Source organism: Papio anubis, chromosome 9, assembly GCF_008728515.1.
Source record: "Papio anubis isolate 15944 chromosome 9, Panubis1.0, whole genome shotgun sequence".
Taxonomy (NCBI): domain Eukaryota; kingdom Metazoa; phylum Chordata; class Mammalia; order Primates; family Cercopithecidae; genus Papio; species Papio anubis.
The window spans coordinates 96,820,708-96,840,085 of NC_044984.1; the positions used below are offsets into that span (position 1 = coordinate 96,820,708).

At 38.6% G+C, this 19,378-nt stretch overlaps 1 protein-coding gene across 4 annotated transcripts in view; it reads right to left on the bottom strand.

Annotated features, from left to right (window-relative positions):
* Window positions 1–254: 254 nt before the first annotated feature.
* Window positions 255–19,378, bottom strand: part of IGF1 (insulin like growth factor 1) — an 82,955-nt gene continuing 63,831 nt past the window's right edge. For 2 of the 4 annotated variants that reach the window (XM_003907052.5, XM_009181545.4), the window contains exon 5: window positions 255–6,989. In XM_003907052.5, coding sequence (XP_003907101.1) covers window positions 6,964–6,989 — 26 coding nt within the window. In that variant the 3' untranslated portion in view covers window positions 255–6,963. The remainder of the gene's footprint in view (window positions 6,990–19,378) is intronic. The other 2 variants (XM_003907050.5, XM_003907051.5) reach the window with 1 other exon arrangement.

Here is a 19,378-nt window from a genome sequence, read left to right on the forward strand (position 1 = left end):
TGCTTTATTGTTAATGCATATATTGTACAATTCATACATCTCTTACATAGCTTTTGCAAGTCCTTTGAAACATATTTACTTTTAAATAGAATCTGTAAATTCTATGAGATATCTTCATTTTTGTGTATGATTAGTTTTATTTTTCTGGGTATGTTTTCATGTTTAATTGTTGCAATGACCTTAATAAAAATGCTATATAACAGTAGAATTCTTAAGGAATGACACATTACACCAACATTATCCAAAAGAACTAATTAATCAAACATGACTAATTTTAATGTAATTACTAAAGAAAGATATACCATTTTATTATGACACTCTAGCCATACATTTTCAAAATATGCTTATTAAACAGTAAATGTAAGATAATGATTCAATTAGTTACATTTTTAGAAGTCATTAGGTTTGATATTCCTCTGCCATAAGTGAATTGAGTAATAATTTCAAATACAATCAGAATTAATTTAATAAAAAATATGCTTTTCAACTAAGACAGATATAATGAATGGCCAGTCATTATTTTCTGGTTTCAAAGTAGCAGGGAAATTAATTCAGTGTCTGTAAGTTTATTTATCACACTTGGCCTATAAGTGTGATAAAAATACATGAGGCAAAATACATGATGTAATCCCAATTCTCATAGTTCATTAACTCTTTTACCAAAAAGAGATCTGACATGGTATTTAGGGCCTTTATGTAAACTGAATATAAGCTGCATGATATTTGAAAGGTTTTGATATTTCGAAGAGACATTTTCATGATACACAGACACAGATAAAAGATGTAAGTAGACAGCTTGAGGTTTCAGAGTCCCTCCTGTGGTGTGTTTAGCAGCGGGTACAAGATAAATATCCAAACAAAATCAGATTAAGGGATTAACGGAAGTGACTTTGCTATGAGTTGGTGAGTGGGGTCAATGGGTGGCTTGAAAGGGATTTTAGAGCTCTGTTTTTATTTTTCCTACTTTACATCAGTGCATTTTGGGCAAAATAAAATGAGTAATGCTTACTTTTAGGCCTCAGTAATATTTTAAAAAAGGCAGATTCTAAGGATTGTGGAAGGTCATGTTTTTGAAAGTGACAGCTAATTCAGCTCAGGTAATTCAACTCAGAGTTTCTCAGGAGAAACTCGATCTCCATCTTAACTCATATTTCAGTTGGGCAGTAACATTTGGTTTTGTGTCCTCTCTTTTTTTTTTTTTAATTTTAAAAAAGCTTGGATTTTTTTCCCCTTGAAAGACCCCTATCAAAGATAGTTGAAGAATGAGGAGAGAAGGACCATGTTTACGATCAATGTAATCATACGTTAAGAGGGAACACATGGGCAGGGCGTGGTGGCTCACGCCTGTAATCCCAGCACTTTGGGAGGCTGAGGTGGGCAAATCACAAGGTCAGGAGTTCAAGACCAACCTGGCCAACATGGTGAAACCCCGTCTCTACTAAAAATACAAAAAATTAGCTGGACATGGTGGTGGGTGCCTATAATCCCAGCTACTCGAGAGGCTAAAGCAGGAGAATCGCTTGAACTCAGGAGACAGAGGTTGCAGTGAGCCGAGATCTCGTGCCACTGCACTCCAGCCTGGGGGACGGTATGAGACTCCATCTCAAAAAAAAAAAAAAAAAAAAAAAAAAGAGGGAACACGTGAAATATATGTTTTCAATGAGGTTCCTTTAATTCTAGAGTTTCAGATTGGTCAGCCCTCTATAAAATTCTGAGGAAGATACTAAAATAATGACTGGGTTGGGATGGGGGCAGAATAAAGACAGCTTCAAAAATCCCCTGGGCCTCTGGGTTATCTGTGAGAGGTTTCTTTAAAAAACAAAAGCATTGTTCTAGATAGGGATTGATTATTTAAATTGATATCTTTATCCTGTACCATATGCACTTAAAGCTTCTGACAGTCTTCTTTCTTTTTTAAATAGAAATTACACAAAGAAAAGATATCTATGTATCACTTTCTAATACCTAACAGGAAGGTCTTATAAAATATTAAAATAGCAATAAGCAAATATGTACTACAGGATTAAACACTAGCATTGAAAACAAAACAAAATCCAAAACCAAGAATCAACAACATTTTCCTTTTGTTGCTGCCCCCCTACCAGATCTGGACTTTATGATCTTTGCAAGGGAGGGGCATAAAGTTTCACAATTCTTCTATTTTAAAATAAATGATGCCACTGCATAAATCAGATTTATCTATTGAAAATATTGGTGGAAAGCCCATGTGATCTGAATGGAAAGATTCTTTCTTATGAGGAGAGTCAAACAGGTTCTGCTCTAATAAATTAGCACAATCTTTTAAGATTAAAAATAGCAAAACATTTTAAATAGTCTGATTACAGCTTCAACAAGTCAAACATACATTTCTATCTAGCCTATAGTTTTAAAGAGTCTATGTGGGTTTAACTTATTATTCCTCATTCCAATATAAAAAAAGAAGAAAAGAACCAAGTCATTTTGAGTATTAAGAAATTCATAAAGACTGTATAAAGTAAAAAAAAAAAAAAAAATCAAAAACAAGAAACAAAAAATCTTCACAGATTGTTAGCCATCTCTTTCAACGATTTCTCATAATTCTTTCTTTATCAGTAGATAACCCCCATCTCATAAGGAAATACTTTCCAACATTTCCCCAATGAGATCAGTGACTGCTTTTCATGAGAGCTACTGCTCTTTGAGATGTCTGGGTGAAGGGAGAATATCTTCTATAAACCAGTAAATGCCAAAAAATACCCAAGGGGGATTTGGCAGAAGCTATTTTTTTTTTTTTTTTACAGGTAAATCTATGTATTTTTTTCTCTTTGTTCTTATTTTCTCCACTTGCTGAGTATCTGTTTTAGAGCAGAGAGCACAAAAATCAATAAGGAACTTACTTATCTTTTAAGTTCTTCTATTTGGCTGTAAGATCTTTTTTCCCACATTTATTCTCCATGCTCTTGATCAAGTTCAGAAGATTGGATAATATATTGCTAATTTTGCTAAGTTTGAGAGCCAACAAAACAATGGAGCCTTCTAACTTTAAAAAATTTCCATCTCCTGCCCCTGCACCCCCAAATTCACAATTTGGTGAACAGTACACTACTTGTGAGTGATAAAAAGTTGAAAGGTGGTGGTGGCTAGATAGACCTAATGCTATTTTATTAAGCCATCTATCTATAGAATTGTTGTTTTTATACTTTAAAAAAATATGTCTATGCTTTCTTTTTTTTCTTTTTTTCTTTTTTTTTTTTTTAGTCAAGTACTTTCTTAAAGAAACAATAGCACCACATTGGCATAGCTGGCCAAACAATAAATGGGAAAGCAAAATGTGCTACATCTTTTATTCTAAGCCTTCTCCCAAGTGCATGAAATAGTAACAGAAACCCTGGAGCCATAGAGCATGAGATGGTTTCATCTACACAAAGATTGATGTTCCAAGGACAGGAAGGATTCTCAAGGGAAGACAGGCTTTTGTTTGTTTGTTTTTTAATAAAATTTCCAAGGAAGTGATTTCTTTTCAGTATCCCATTGGATCCTTAGGGTGAATGTGTGTGTGTGTCTGTGTGTGTGTGTCTGTATCTGCGTCTGTGTCTGTGTATGTAGGGTGGGTGTTGAGAGATTTTCATATCCCTAGAAGAGTGGATTCTGATGCGGCGCTGCATTAACTTTTCAGGGGAACCACCTCATCTTAAAAAGTTCAAATAATACTTTGATACTATTTGGGGAAGAGAGAACAGAAATTTGACCTAAGTATCGAGGATGGTCAATTAAATTGGAAATAAGCCTATGAGTTGAAAGCTCATTCCTACCAATGTTTACCATTCTTTTACAAATATCTTGAAATGGCCTCATTCAAGAATTATAAAGCAATCTAATTCTGAAGCAAAGCTTGTAAAATTTTGGGTTGTGATATTTTGTTTGCTCCTTTCTATGAAATCCGAGTCATTCTGCTGGAGTATATAGTAATCGACTGACTTCCAGGGTTTGCATCAATTTGTCTTCTAGTGTTAATTCATTAAAAAATAAAATAGTGAATTGGTATAATGAGTTATTTTCAATTTATTTATGATCCAGTTGTGGAGGATTATGTGTTGGAAAAAGTTAAGAAAGATAATATGGCAATGCATCTTTCAGCTTTTCTCCTTGGGGGATTTTTGACTGTGGATAGAATTAAGTGAAGGAAATAAGTCATAGACAGTCTCAGAATTATCACATCTAACTATGACAGAAAACACGTAAGTCTGCAGAAGTCTGCCTATAAAGTTTTGTTGAGAGGGAATAATTTTAAAAGGTACACACTGGGGACAAGAAATAAAAAGAAGTGCCATCTTGGGAAGAGGAGTCCAGTATCTTATTCCACAGAACCTGTATGTCTGGAAAACAGGTAGAGGGCAAAAATGATGTATAGTTTCTTTTACATCTGTCCATAGTGATTGGAATATTGCTAAGCATGCTTGAGGTGCTCAATTCAAATAATGTTAGACTGAGAGTTAAAATACTTGTTGACTGAACAGGAGTGCTGGCTCCACTAAATGCAGCCTTCTTTTTGCAGATAGTCAGAGATCCAGGGAGTCTTTTTTTTCCTGGCCTCTGATCCTTGAGGTGACCCAGTGGGAGAAAAACTGAAGATGTTCTTTTTGTTTTTCATATAGACTTTCCAAGAATGTAAAATATACAATTTGCATGAAATAATTAAGCCTGGGTACTTTTAACCAAAAAGTCCTAAGGTGAATAAAAAGATCTGAATGTTGGATAACTCATTGTTCTAATGAGAAAATCTTGATCTACAGATGGGGATCATTTTCTAGGCTATGATGGACTAGTACACTAACCAGTGGACTTTCTTGATACCAATTTTCAGCTAAATGGATAAAACACATTCACAGAGAGCTAGGGGCTACCCTTCTAAGCAGGCATGGGAAATTTCTGGTTTTGATGGAAGTTTTTGCCTTTCAATTGGCAACTCTAGTCAAGCAAGTTTTAACACAATTTTTAAAAAATGTATATGCAGCTAAGAATAAGGGTAAAGTTTTTTAAAGAAGATAACTTTGTGACTTTTTATTAGATATTATTTTAATATTTCAAATTTGGGGTCATTTTCCTTATATTGCCTAGAAAAGAAGGAAGTATCATGTTTTTCAAAATGAATAGAATATTATTTATAGTATTAAACAAGGTTTTACTAGACATATAGTAACTGCATAGAAGAGTCAGTGAGTGCTAACAAATAGAGTAATTAACTCCCCTTTCACTGGTAGAAATCTCTTTGTTTTTCTCCTTTTTTCTTTTCCTTTCTCTCTTTTCACTTATCTTTGTATTCATAAAACCAAATGCAGAATTCAAAATCAAATTGAAAATCACATGCTTCTCACATATTTTAAAAAGTGTTTTAAAAGAGATTGAGCTGTTAGCTTTTAACAACTAGTTAGTTGGCCAGTTATTTGGATAGTTTCACTGACAAGAACTGAGATGTCAGGAGCATTCAATTCACCAATCTCTAGCTATGCTATGAATGGGTTATTTATAGAATTCCTTGCATCTCAGCAACTCAAGCACCCTGATGTTGCACCCTTACAGCAACCCAGGGTAAAAAAAATCTGAATCTTTATCTTTTTAAACCTTATACCACCCCTTTGAGGTAGGTAGATGACATATTGCCCCCATTTTGCAGATGAGGAAACTGAGGCACAGAGAGGTGAAGTGACTTGCCCAAGGTCACACAGTGGTGAGTCCATGACACAGCTGGCAGATGTTTGTTTCTTCAGTGAGAAAAAGAAACCAGGACTGCTAAAATTCCTAGCCTTCTGCTTTTTCCATTCCACAGTTTCCTCTCTGGACTTGCCAGTCCAATTTGCGTCAGTGGACTTTTGTGTCTGAAGTTCCTCTTGGAAGGCATAATTGGGGGGACTTTGCCTTCTTTCCCAAATGGATGGCGTTTTCAGTACCCTTCCCCTTGTGTCATCTTTGGCTCCAGGCTTCCCCTATTGTTTCGCTTTCACCTATTACCGTTTTGGCCAGACTCTTTCATATAACAAACTACAAAATAGCACCATTATACTAAAAAACAGAGTTTTACATACTGTTTGATATATCCTGTATAATTGATATGCTAAATTTACATAGTGCTCTATATGGAAAAAATAAAAAGAGGAAAGTTACTAATTAGGTTGCACATTAACTCATCATTTGAAGGAGCTGTTTTGAGTTGAAGAAACTTTCTATGTTTAAAATATATGCCTAAAAATGATTGGCCTCAAAGTTGCAACTATTTGCATTATTCTTTTTTGTAAGCATGATGTGGAAAAATAAAGCTTTGTGTCTAAAATAAAATGCATCCAACTTATATTTGGTACAAATGCCACAGATGGAATCTTGTGGGTTAGAAATTGGTGTGCTTCTTGACGACTTGCTGCTGCTTTTGAGGAGGCCAAATTCGGCAAATATAAAGGTTATGAAGGGAGGTGGTGGGTATAGACTAACAAGATTATCAGACACTGTAAAACAAACAGCCCGTGTTGTGTAGAAAGAAGTGCAAATAAGGAAACAATTCATAAACCACTTAGACAAGGTTGCTGAATGAATGGCTCCAGCAGCCAAGATTCAGAGAGGAATTTAGTGCAACTGGATCTATACAACACCCATGCATTTGTGGCTCTTGAGAGGCAGGGACTAAGATATATATATATATATATTTTCTTTTCTATAGAACATTATTGATAAAGGATCAACAGCAATCTACCAACTCCAGGACCATTTTTGCAAGGTGCAAATCACTCCTAAAGACAATGTTGGAATGTTTACTTGTGTATTTCATTGGGGGAAACGCCCATCTTTTAAATGTTATCAAACTTATTTTTTGGTAGGTGTTCCAAAGTTTAACAGGTAACTCGTGCAGAGCAAAGGATCCTGCGGTGGCATGTCACTCTTCACTCCTCAGGAGGGTCTTCCTACATTCTGTAGTTCTTGTTTCCTGCACTCCCTCTACTTGCGTTCTTCAAATGTACTTCCTATAAATAAGGAAGAAAAAGTGACATTAACTCGATGAAGTTTTATGTAACCATCTATTTCTAACACTGGGTCTCAACCTTCCATATCATACGCCTTACCAGTTGAGCTAATAGAGAGCTTGAACCTTGGTTTTCCTGAGAAGGGCATATATAGGTGGACAGGCCCTTAGTACTTTTGCCAAATCTCACTCAGTGACCTTTATGTACCTCTGGTGGCGTGAATACCACAGGCAGCTTTATAATCACACAAAGATGAGATTTGATTCATCTGCTTCTATCACAGATTCATTGATTAAAAGGAGATCCTGAAAAATCCAGCCCTCTGGCCTCTAGATCCTTTCCTAGGAAGAAAAAAAATCAATCACATTCTGGGTTCATCCTCTGTTGTTTTATTGCAGTTTGTTCTGTTTTAATTTTTGTAAAAAAGAGATATTTATTTTTCATTGTTTTTCTTGTTTTCCTCTAGAGCAAGGCAGAGTTTTAGAAATCGAAGATTAGGAAATCTTATAATTTTGAGTCTGTAAAATCACAGACATACTGGGCTGAGCTCAACTCATAGCTCTTCTATTTTCTAGCTATGTAAACTTGTACGAGTGGCAATCTCTTGTGTTTCAGTTTCTTCATCCATAAACTAGGGTAACAATAATATCTACCTTATAGGATCAAAGATTAAATTATATATATATATATAATTTAATACTTATATTGTGAGTACTTATATATATATACAAGTACTCACAATAGACCTGGAACATGGTAAGCACTACATAAGTATTAGCTGCTGTTATTATTATTAACTCATTTTTCCTCTTCTTAGTATTGTCACCTTTATTGGAAAGTAACCGTGCCAAGACTAAAAGTCCTGGGTTCCTAATTTGGTGTTACCATTCACTGATCAACAAGCAATGATGTTATCTTAAGGATATTGAGGTTTTTTTTTCTTGAACAGGGTCTCTCTCTGTTGCCCAGGCTGGAGTGCTGTGGTGCCATCTCAGCTCACTGCAACCTCTGCCTTCCAGGCTTACAAAATCCTCCTGCCTCAGCCTCCTGAGTAGCTGCGGCCACAGGTACATGCCACCATGCCTTGATAATTTTTTTTTTTTTTTTTTTTGTAGACATGGGGTTTTGCTATATTGCCCAGGCTGGTCTTCAACTAGTGGACTCAGGTGATCCACCCGGCCTTGGTCTCCCAAAGTGCTGGCATTCCAGGCATGAGCCACTATACCCGTCCTGAATATTGAGTTTTGTTTAGAATAGAAGCCCTGTGAGAGCAGAGATGTGTCTGTCTGTTCACTGTTATAGTCCCAGTGTCTAGAACAGTGTCCAGGTTATTGCAGGTACTCAATAAATATCTGTAAAATGAGTGAAATGAATGAATGTGTATGAGGGACCCCCTCGTGATGTGCAGAACTAAGTCATTATATTATAATACTTTTCCTACAGTTATTATTTTATCCTTGAATGTATTTAAATTGCAAAGTATGCAGACAGGAGTTTTGAAATAAAATCAAAGAGGAACTGGCACTTATATGCATAAACCTGAGGTACATCTTTTTTTTGGTTTTACCTCTAGGCAGAGAGCCCTCTACAGAAGGATGTAACGGATAATTATTGGTATAGAATGAGGTTCATAACCAGAAACAAAAGTTCTCTCCATGATACCTGGAATCTTCAAACTGTTCCTTCTGGCTAAGGTGATGAACACCCACACAGTCACAATATTGTGAGGAGCTAAAGCATATTTGAGATTACTCAGACCTGAGACCTGGAGAAGGTGAGAGGTTTTAATATGAAGGCTGGGGAAAAAGATCAATTGCCACCCCTCGGAAATAATGCCTATTGGCCAAGGTTCACAGGGATCTGGCAGTTTTTCTTACACATGTTTTCCAGTTCTACTTGGAACATTAGAGTTATCACCAAGTCCTTCATGAAAGGTAGTTAGCATTGTATGAGTTGATGGTCAACATCTTGTACTGACTGAGTAGAAGTAAGATGGCATTATTGTGTAAAAACATTCAAATAGCTCAGTGACCACTGCAAAAAGGAAAAAAAAAGCTGGTAGAAAGAAACTGGGCATTTGCATAGAATAACTTGAAATGCCATCTGTTTTAAATCCTGGCACTTTCCCTCAAATATCACAAAAGACCACTTAAGATATATTTGTTATGGTGCAAAGCATCTACTGCTAAGCTCCCGGTAAACTTGTGTTTTTCTTTTGTTTTTGTTTTTGTTTTTGTTTTGAGTTGGAGTCTCGCTCTGTTGCCCAGGCTGGAGTGCAATGGTGCGTTCTCAGTTCACTGCAACCTCTGCCCACTGGGTTCAAGCAATTCTCCTGCCTCAGCCTCCCTAGTAGCTGGGATTACAGGTGCCTGCCACCATGCCCAGTTAATTTTTGTACTTTTTAGTAGAGATGGGATTTTATCATATTGGCCACGTTGGTCTCAAACTCCTGACCTTGTGATCCACCTGTTTTGGCCTCCCAAAGTGCTGGGATTACAGGTGTGAGCTAAACTTGTGTTTTTAATCTTACATTGGGTTCTGCTTTCCTTTTTTTTTCTTGAGTCTCACTCTGTCACCCAGGCTGCAGTGCAGTGATGCGATCTAGGCTCACTGTAACCTCTGCCTCCCGGTTCAAGTGATTCTCATGCCTCAGCCTCCCAAGTAGCTGGGATTACAGGTGAGTACCATCATGCCCAGCTAATTTTTTGTATTTTTAGTAGAGATGGGGTTTTGCCGTGTTGGCCAGGCTGGTCTTGAACTCCTGACCTCAGGTGATCTGCCTGCCTCAGCCTCCTGAAGTGCTGGGATTACAGGTGTGAGCCACCATGACTGGCCGTGTTCTGCTTTCTTATAGGAGTTCTCTAGAAAAATGAGAGAAGGACACATGGGGCCACAGAATAGCATCATTAACGTTCCCAAATTCCTTGAAATGTTTTTGTTCAATTCTCAATCAACACTGTTGATGGTCTGTAGCTCATCAAATCCCTAAAATAGATATTATTAAGGATGCCATCTCTCTGCCTAACTACTAACCAAATTCATTAACAGGCAGAGAAACACACTAATTTGAATTTTACCTTTTGTTTTTCTGTTTAAGAGACATACCAGCTCCAAATAAGAAGATCTTTAAGCATCTGCAGTGCCCAAACTTAGAAAATATTCAGGAATGAAATGGGAACAAATTAAAAGAAAGCCTCATAAAGCATTTAATCTCCATTCTTCCTCTCAAGCCAAATTAATCCCAAATTTCTGCAAGAAAACATTAAGGCACCATCTATGCTTTACTCTTTAAATTAGTGGGGGGCTATAGCAAAAAGAATTGAGGTTAGATTGGCCAACCACATACATCTTATTTTTCGCATCCAATAGAGAGATTCTTTTTCTTTTCTCTCAAAGCACAAGGCATAAAGTGTAAAGTCTGAGCAGAGGGATCCCCTGGTCTGTTTCTTCTGGGTCTGTCTCAGCATCACAGCCCAGCCAGGGGCTGAGACTCACTTGAGTGAAGCAGATGCTGTGCCAAGTAGCATGGTTCCCATGCACACACGTGCACGGTGGAGGCCATTCAAACCAGCTGGGTTGTCGTCTGGTTTGCATTTGGCTCTCTTCCCAGGCTGTCACATGTGACTTCTTTGTTGCAGACAATGACAGTGACAAAACAAAAGCACTCAGGCACTTGGTCTCAGTTGCATCTGTTGCTTTGCTCATTGTCTTAACTTAATTACGCTGGCCACCCTTGACAATGGGCGGCAAGTGGAGGCATGTTAGAAGCAGCCGTCATCATTGGAGCTGGCACCCACCTTCGGTGCACTTCTTGAAGGGTTATGAAACTGTCCCACATTCAGTCAAGCAAAAACTTTTCACTTCAACAGCTTGTCCAAGACAAACAAACCAGCTGAAACTGTTTCTAGTATGCAAGTAGACAGATTTTTAAAAGGAAAACAGTAGTGAGTAAATACTGTTTCCTATTGACACCGACGAAGGTAAGACTATTAAGAAAATGTTGATCCTCCAGCTCACTGGGGTTGGTTAAAGATGTTTACCCTTCAGAAGGAAAGGTTAACCAACTCATTAGGAAATAAGTTTGTGGAGGGTTTAATTTGTGATATATATGATTACCCATTATGTACAGACACACATATTTAGGGTGCTAGAAAAGGCCCTGAAGAGGCCATTCACCTTCTCCCATTATCTCTTGGTTCTTATCCTAGCTCCAAGCTTTCCTTTGGAAACCTATCCACAGACTTTTCAGATAAGATCACTGTGCCAAGTGTGGTGGCTCACACCTGTAATCCCAGCACTTTGGGAGGCTGAGATGGGCAGATCACTTGAGGTCAGGAGTTCGAGACCAGCCTGGCCAACATGGTGAAACCCTGTCTCTCCTAAAAATACAAAAAATTAGCCTGGTGTGATGGCATGTGCCTGTAGCTTCAGCTACTAGGGAGGCTGAGGCAAGAGAATTGCTTGAATCCGGGAGGCGGAGGTTGCAGTGAGCTGAGATTGTGACACTGCATTCCAGCCTTGGCGACAGAGTGAAACTCTGTCTCCAAAAAAAAAAGATCACTGAGGACTAATAACAGTGGCAATAATAATAATGTTGCTTAACATTTGCAGAGGCTTTACAGTTTACAATATAATATCACTGAATCCTGACAATCACCATGTGAGGTGATGCGGTGTTATTCCTGTCAGTCCCATGTACAAGCTGAGGCTCGCTAAGATTTAGTAATATGCTTGAGGTCACAGAGGAACAAACTGATAGACCAAGGGCTAAGATAGTAACAGTTCCCATTACTTGAACATTTGTTATGTGCTGGGGATTGTGGTATGTACGTAAATTACATATATTTTCTTTTTTCCTATAGTTCTCTCAGGGATAAGTACTACTGCCTTGACTGTTTTATCTTTAAGGAATCTGAAACCTAGGGTAAACAACTTGCCTAATTTCTTATGATGGAGATGTAATAGTGGTTGGAATTTGGACCTATTCCTTCTGATTCTGGAGCTCACCAGTTAACCACTCCGCTAAACTGCCTCCCCAAGAGGTAAAAAATATCTAGTGCTTTCAAGTCCAGATCTCTTTCCAATAGCAATAGTTGATAATATCATGAGCTGCCCCTGCTCCCAGATGGGGGTAGATGCTGGTTTAGAGGGCAAGGCCGTGCCATGGGACAGAAGACTCAGCGAGGAGGGGGAGTATTACCACAAGCTGGGACCCATTTGTAATGGTATTTATAGAAGTCTAGGAGCACAGTATTCAATTAGCAAAAGCAAACTCCCTGGATATTATAACCCCTTTTTTTCTTCCCCACCCCACCCGCCGCCCCCCAGCTGCCCCCCAGCTATCTTTATGAGATTTTGCCTGATAGATAGAATCTAAAAGGATAAAAATAGGCTCTTTAAACTTCAGGGAGGAAGCAGTGATGTTTTCAGTAGACTATGTTTCCATCTCCACCCACTCCAAACAAGTTAAGTATTGTATGACATGAAGTCTAGGAAAAGCCTGGCACTCTATAAAAAATACTGGGAAAATTCTGTCCAGCATGGAATATCAGCAGCTTATTGTACAGCATAAAGTACTAACTCAGCATTGACCTTCTTCCAAAAAGGGCAAAATGAGAAGAAAAGAGCAGTGGATGATTAGAAAGCGGGCTCAGATATCAGCCCTTTACCTGTTGAAAGGGACGTGCTATAGCAATTTTGCTGGCTTGGCCTAGGGACATGTGAAATGGTGGACGATGATTTAGATGTCTCAGTATCAACTTTGATATCTCTGCTTCAGGGAATCACAGTTCAAATTCCAGGAGAGTTGGATCAGTCTTTCCTCTCTGGCAGCCAGGTAAAGCGAGGGTCATGCGATCTACTCAGCACTTTGGGATATGACTTTAAAACCAAAGAACAAGGTGCACATTTTGAGAAACCTGTACTCCTCGTTTATGTGGCTGCTTCTTTAACAGAGTAAGGGACATGTACTTACTGGACACAGTTTTGGTCAGTCCAGCGTCACGTTTTTTTCTGGAAACCTCACCCCACTTTTTATGTGGTTGTGGAAATTCCCCCACCCCCTGCCACTACAACGGCTCTTCTTTGGCTCTAGTGGATTGGACCAGGGCAGCCCCCTCCCAAGAGCCAGTGACCAAGCGTGGTGGGGACATCGAGGCAGACCTGTTTCTGAGAGACACAGAAATTTGTTGGGCAACTTTATTGCCCAACTTTAGCCAAAAACTCTGTGATGACTTTACTGAACTTTCCTTAGACCACAGACCCACCTAAAATGTTTCCAACCAATCTGCTCTCCCTCTCTTCTTCCCTTGGGCTCAGGCTTGCCTTGCAATCTGATGGCTTTGCCTATCCTCCCCTATTTCGGTTCACACATTAATTCCCCCTAATAAAACTCCTGTTCATTTAACACCTTCTCATCTTCTGTTCCTTGGAGGACCTTGTCTTACGCATCTGGTTTGAATCCTAGCTCTCCCCCACAGTAGTTGTGTTACCTTTGATAATCACTACATTGTGCTGTCCTCAATTTCCTCTTCTGTAAAATGAAAGGGTGGGGTAAGAGCACCTACCTCAGAGTGGTGTTGTAACTGGATGTAATAACCCTTAGTCATTTACCCGGCATGGGGTAAAAGTTGTGTGCAGGAGGGTCTACTGTTTAGAAAAAACTTGAACCTAATTGTTAGCACCATCAGTCTGTTCTGGCTTGTGTGCTGTAAGAGCCCTCTCTGCGTCTACATTTGTTCAAGCATTGATGTTCTGTAGGGTAAATTCTGCATGTTTGTCTCTCCACTAAAACATCAGTTCCTTGAGAGCAGGTAGAATATTTCCTTCACTTCTATATCCTCCCCAGACCCAAGCAAAGTGCTCGAGCAAAGTGGCAAACCAGGAAATGCTCATTAAATGGATGCCAATTTCCTGCAGGAATGATGGAATGGAGTCAGGTCAACAGCAAATGTTGCATGGCTGCTTACTTTTCCTCCTGTGGTATTCTCTACAAGGACAAATAGCATGGAACCCCCTTGCATCTCATACAAGTGACAGGTTGTATATGGTAAATATCAACTAAGAAATGCAGGAGAGAGTGCAGTGCTTGATTAACACACTGTGGTCTGTCTATCTCGGGTTTGTATTCTGCTCGACCACTTGTTAGCCCAAGACGTTGGTGAGACACTTAGCCATACTCAGCCTGAGATTTCCTATCTATACAATAGTGATAATTGTGGTACTCACTCTGTAAGCTTCATGTGAAGATTAAATGAGGTGATTCCCTATAACCCTTGCCACAGGGCAAGTACCTAATCAATATCAGCTATTATGATCTTTTAAATTTACTTTTTAATTGTTACTATTGTCAAAGCAGTTTCCATGCTAGAGTGCTGCCCTTTCTCCTGCTGAATGTGGGGAAACAGTAGCTACCTCCTTAGTTTCCAGAGCTCCCTTGAGTGCTGGGACAGTGGACTTACAGCTCTGTTTTCTAGTGACTGGGGCATTCCTAGGAATCCTCAGGAGTCAAAGGACTTTATTCCAAGATTATCTTGACTTAGCAACTTTCTTACTCGTTAAAGACTACCACCTGACTCTATTTCAAATATTTCTGCCTGTGATTTAAAAAAATCTCTATCAAAATGGTTTAAAAGCCTGGGGAACAAAGAAAAAAAATGCCAAGGGTAGTTTCCCTTGCTGACAAGAGGTGTTTATGTTGCCTTTAATAGTCATAAAGGATGTTGTAAAATACTTCAGGATCAGGGCTCTCCAGACTGTTGATTTTATGGGCAGCTTGTTTAGTTAGCTGTTTGTGTTACATTTTTAAATTTAAAAAATGTTTAAGCTTAGTATCTTTCGCAGAGGGAGTTGATTTTGGAATTGTCGAAAGGTTCAAATGTGGTATTTTAAAAAGTGAAACACCAGATTCTAGCGATTTTGCTGATATATGTTAAAGATTCAGCATATTTGTACCTAAAAACTGGATTTGGTTATTCTTTTTCTCTTAAGCCTCCGAAATGTCGTTGTTTCATCTGACATACAATTTAGGCTAGAGTTACTTAAACTGGTGTATGCAGTAACTCCTATTACAGTGTCCTTGGGAGATGTTAGGCCTAGGGTTTTTACTTTTTGGTGTCATTTCAAAGCAATAGTGATGAGTTCACAGGGTTAGGAGGAAAGGGTGTTGCCCTCTTTCACTCATTCCTTGTGTGTGTGACAAATCTGGGCAGAACATTCGAATGCTGTGTTCTGAATTTTCCTCCTCACTGAATTGAGAGAAATTCTGGAAGTTTGGAAGCCTCTCTTGAACTTTTAGGATGAACAAAATAACACTGTGACAAGTTAAATTGATTTGCATCTGTTTGAGGTTGACAGCAGCCTTCAGCATATAAAAGTAAACATGCAGAGTGCCAGCCAGTGCTATTCCAAGGCAGAGAATACCTCAAGAACATTTTATGCATGCATACAGTTTCAAAAAAATCAGAATTGTGGCATTGTGCCAAAAGCACCTCTACCTTCATTATTATTTATAGAGAGACAAATCAGAGCATTCAGTAGTGACCTAGGTAAAACAATACTGACAAAGTAACAGTAATTATACTATGCATTTATTGATTCATTCATATTTTTTATTCCTTCTAGTCTTCCAGTGCCTCACGAGCTAGTCAAGCATGGCACATACTTGCACCATGACATAAACATTGCATACCCCCAACTCTACAATTGTCAGCTGATTGAGAACCTTACTCAGCCCTCAACTTGCCATGGTCTTGCCCCTAATCCTTTGGAACTTTTGTCTTGCTATAATTGTGAACTAAAGCTGTGAAAATAGCACATCATATTTTCACAGATGGCAGGGCTAGTTGGTCTTCAATTACTTAACCTCTTGGTGCTGGCAAGACAGAAAACCCCAAGTGAATGTTTATACATTGTACAGAGAATTTTGTAGAAACTTTTGCCATGGATTCCAGCTTGGAAGCTTGGACCGTTTGGCTGGTTTCGGTTTGATGTAAAATTTCTTGGTCTTTCGCTAGTAACTTTGGAGTTATTTTATGAGACAAGAGTTGCCATCACACTCAGCTTTTCATAGATCTTGCTCTTAACATTTTATCTTCATATGGACATTTTGACCATGTCAGTTAGAGAAGCCCAGGAGGACAAGGTAATCCATTGCCATCTTTTTTCCAGAGTGATCACAACAGATGCCTACTCAAATAAATGAATGTTCCTTTATCTGACCTGATGGGCATGAAGGCATATGACAGACTGAATAGAGGAAGTTAGAGACTAATGGTTCAGACATGGGAAAGTGGTGTTTAATGGGTTTTGTCAATAACCCCAGTCCCTAATAGAAGAAGGGGCAGGGGATGATAGAAGGAAGATTGGCTGGATGCATTGACCTTCGGTTGTAATGGGTCAATAATTAGACCTAGAAGTTTCTCAAGTTGCAGATTGGTTCTATGGGAAAGTTACTGCGATCTATAGATAGGGATCTACAGAATCCTTCTGTGTATATTAGATGGAAAGTGGTCGAAGTCCCTGGATCCTTGAAAGATACCATAAAAAGAAAACCAACTTCTTTCCACCCCCCCAATAATGCCCCTTTATTTCCTGAATAATTTTTAATTTAGGATGAGAAACAGGCTTTTGAGAAGACAAAGGAATCCTGCAGTTTTTACTGAATGATGATTAGTTTTTACATAGGAATTTACCTTCACTGAAAGAAAAGCCAGGAAACTGTTCTCACCTATAGTTTTGGAAAGTATTTCCCCCCGAGCTCCCTAATGGGTTCAACAATGCTAGAACACAAAGGTGCACACAGACACACACACGTGCGGGCACAGACACACACACACACGAAGGGGAGAATAGTCCCCTTCCCCTCAAAACTGTTTGCTATAGTTTATTACAGATTCTAAATTGCTGCCAAGGACATTTAGAATTAAAATCAGTTTGATGCACCTTTAGCATTCTTATTTCTAACCATCATACTACCACTTTTTAAAAAGTTAGCTTCTTGACCCTGGTTCTTAAAACTATAACCATACTAATTAATAAAATAAAGATGGGAATTTCCAAAATGTTTTCTAGCTCCTGTTACTTATCTAACAATAGGCAATGAGAGTTATAATTGAGTTCCTGGTATGGTAAGAACTTTTTTAGGGGCTCTCTGGAAAAATCAGACATGGAGTCATAAACCTCTTGTCCCTTGTCTCTCATCATTTCCCTGCTGTTCTCAATCTCCATTTCTCTCTTCTGGAATTTAAACATAAGTTTATATTTTTAAATCATCTCTTTTGGTCACTGGATGAAAATGGGATGGCACTAAAGGCATTAAGGAGTCCCATTAAAGAAGGACCCTCAAATATGTGGGCATCAGGGAAAAGTTCTGATTCTAGTTAGGCCTTTGGGGATGATGGAAAAGCTGATTTTCACCTCGCAGGTCTGGAAGTTTAGTGGACCTGGAGAATTTTTGCTAATCTCAGCCACTCCCTCTTTAAAAATTGACCTGTCTTGCTTAGGCCAAAGGAATCAGTAACTGGGCTTTAAGTACTGAGGTGAGCATACAAACTGGGTATTTCAAATCTCATAAAAAGGGATTTGGATTCTGCTTCATCTAAAACTATTAATCTTTTCATTGCTCCTGAAGGCTTCCCCTTTAACTAGAGACTATCAATGTTGCCCTTGGATTAAAAGTCAACTCTGTGTTATCTAGTGAATATTGCAAAAAAGCCCTACTCTTTTCCTATGGGCAAGTAAAAAGAATAGACCTCATCTTCCCCAGTGGGTGTTAATGGACTTGGGACATTGCAGAATTTATTATCTAAGAAAACAATGTTTCTCTTTAGTGGGAGGGAGGTCTTCAAGGGATGGAGGTGAGAGAAGAGGAATTGCTCTTTGGGAGCTCATTTATTTGCCTCCTTTTCCACCCTTACATTCAAACAGTGCACACATTAGAAGCTGTGTGAGGTTTTGTTTGTTTTCAAGAGATGTTTGAAGAAAGATAAAATGCTTGTGAAAGGCACTGGATTGGCAGCCCTAGAAACGAAAGTGCCCCGGAAGCTGTGTGAGCCTGGAAATATCCTACATTTCTATTTATTTTGGCAATTTTACTTAAAACTACCAAGAACTGGAGTTCATTCTACAATTAAATTTTCCCAAGGCACCATGAAATGAGAACACGTATTACATTTAATTTTAACTAGTTGAGAAAAATGATGGTTTTCCGAAAGTTCATTATATGACCCGGAAACAGAAGCAATGGCTCTCACTTGGGACAGCCAAGCTACCCATTTAAGTTGGAATTATTCATAGAACCAGGGGTTCTCTGGGTTGGAATGTTTCTTAGGTCATTGAGTTCTCTTATTCTCCTACCACATGCTTGAAACTCTACTACCACATCATGGAAAAGGGTTGGCAAGCTTGGGCTTGAAGGTTTTGGTGACACAAGACTGGCTTCTACTTCAGGAGACCAACTTCTTTTTCACATAGCTCCAATTTTCAGAGGTAAGTAAAATAATGTTAACTAAAACTTTAATAATGCTTACTATGGGCTAGATGCCTTTTTAAGCACTATAATATGTTTTTGAATATACACCTCCCACTCCTTGCACAGACACACACATGCACACTCTACACTCACACACATACACACACACACAATCTCAATAAACCCTCACAACTATATAAGGTAAATTCAGTTGTTACCCCTATTTAACAGATAAGGAAACTGAGGCATACATAAGTTACATGATTTGCCCAAAGCTACAACGCAAGTAAGAGCCAAGATTTGAACCCAGGTAATCTGAATCTACATTTTGTACTCTTAATGACTATATTTTATTATTATTTTTGAGACAGAGTCTTACTCTGTCACCCAAGCTGGCATGCAGTGGCAGGATCTTGGCTCACTGCAACCTCTGCCTCCCAGGTTCAAGCAATTCTCATGTCTCAGCCTCCTGAGTAGCTAGGATTACAGGCGCGTGCCACCACACCCAGTTAATTTTTTTGTATTTTTAGTAGAGATGGAGTTTTGCTATGTTGCCCAGGCTAGTCTTGAATTCCTGAGCTCAGGCAATCTGCCTGCCTTGGCCTCCCAAAGTGCTAGGATTACAGACATGAGCCACTGTACCAAGCCTTAAAGATTATATTTTAGCATCTCCAATGCTTATAACTCTTGTTCATGCCTAGTACAGAGGTTTGCACATTGTAGTTGCTCAATAAAAAAATATTTTTCACCAATTTTATTTCAGGATGATTATTCCATATACATTCCAATTAGTTGTACACACAATTATCAATCTGCCCTAGGAAACAGTTGAAGTTGAAACACTGGAATTTTAAATGATTATTAATATTCTGCCTACTTCAAAGAAACATTAAGAGGAGTAACAGGTATATAACATTCA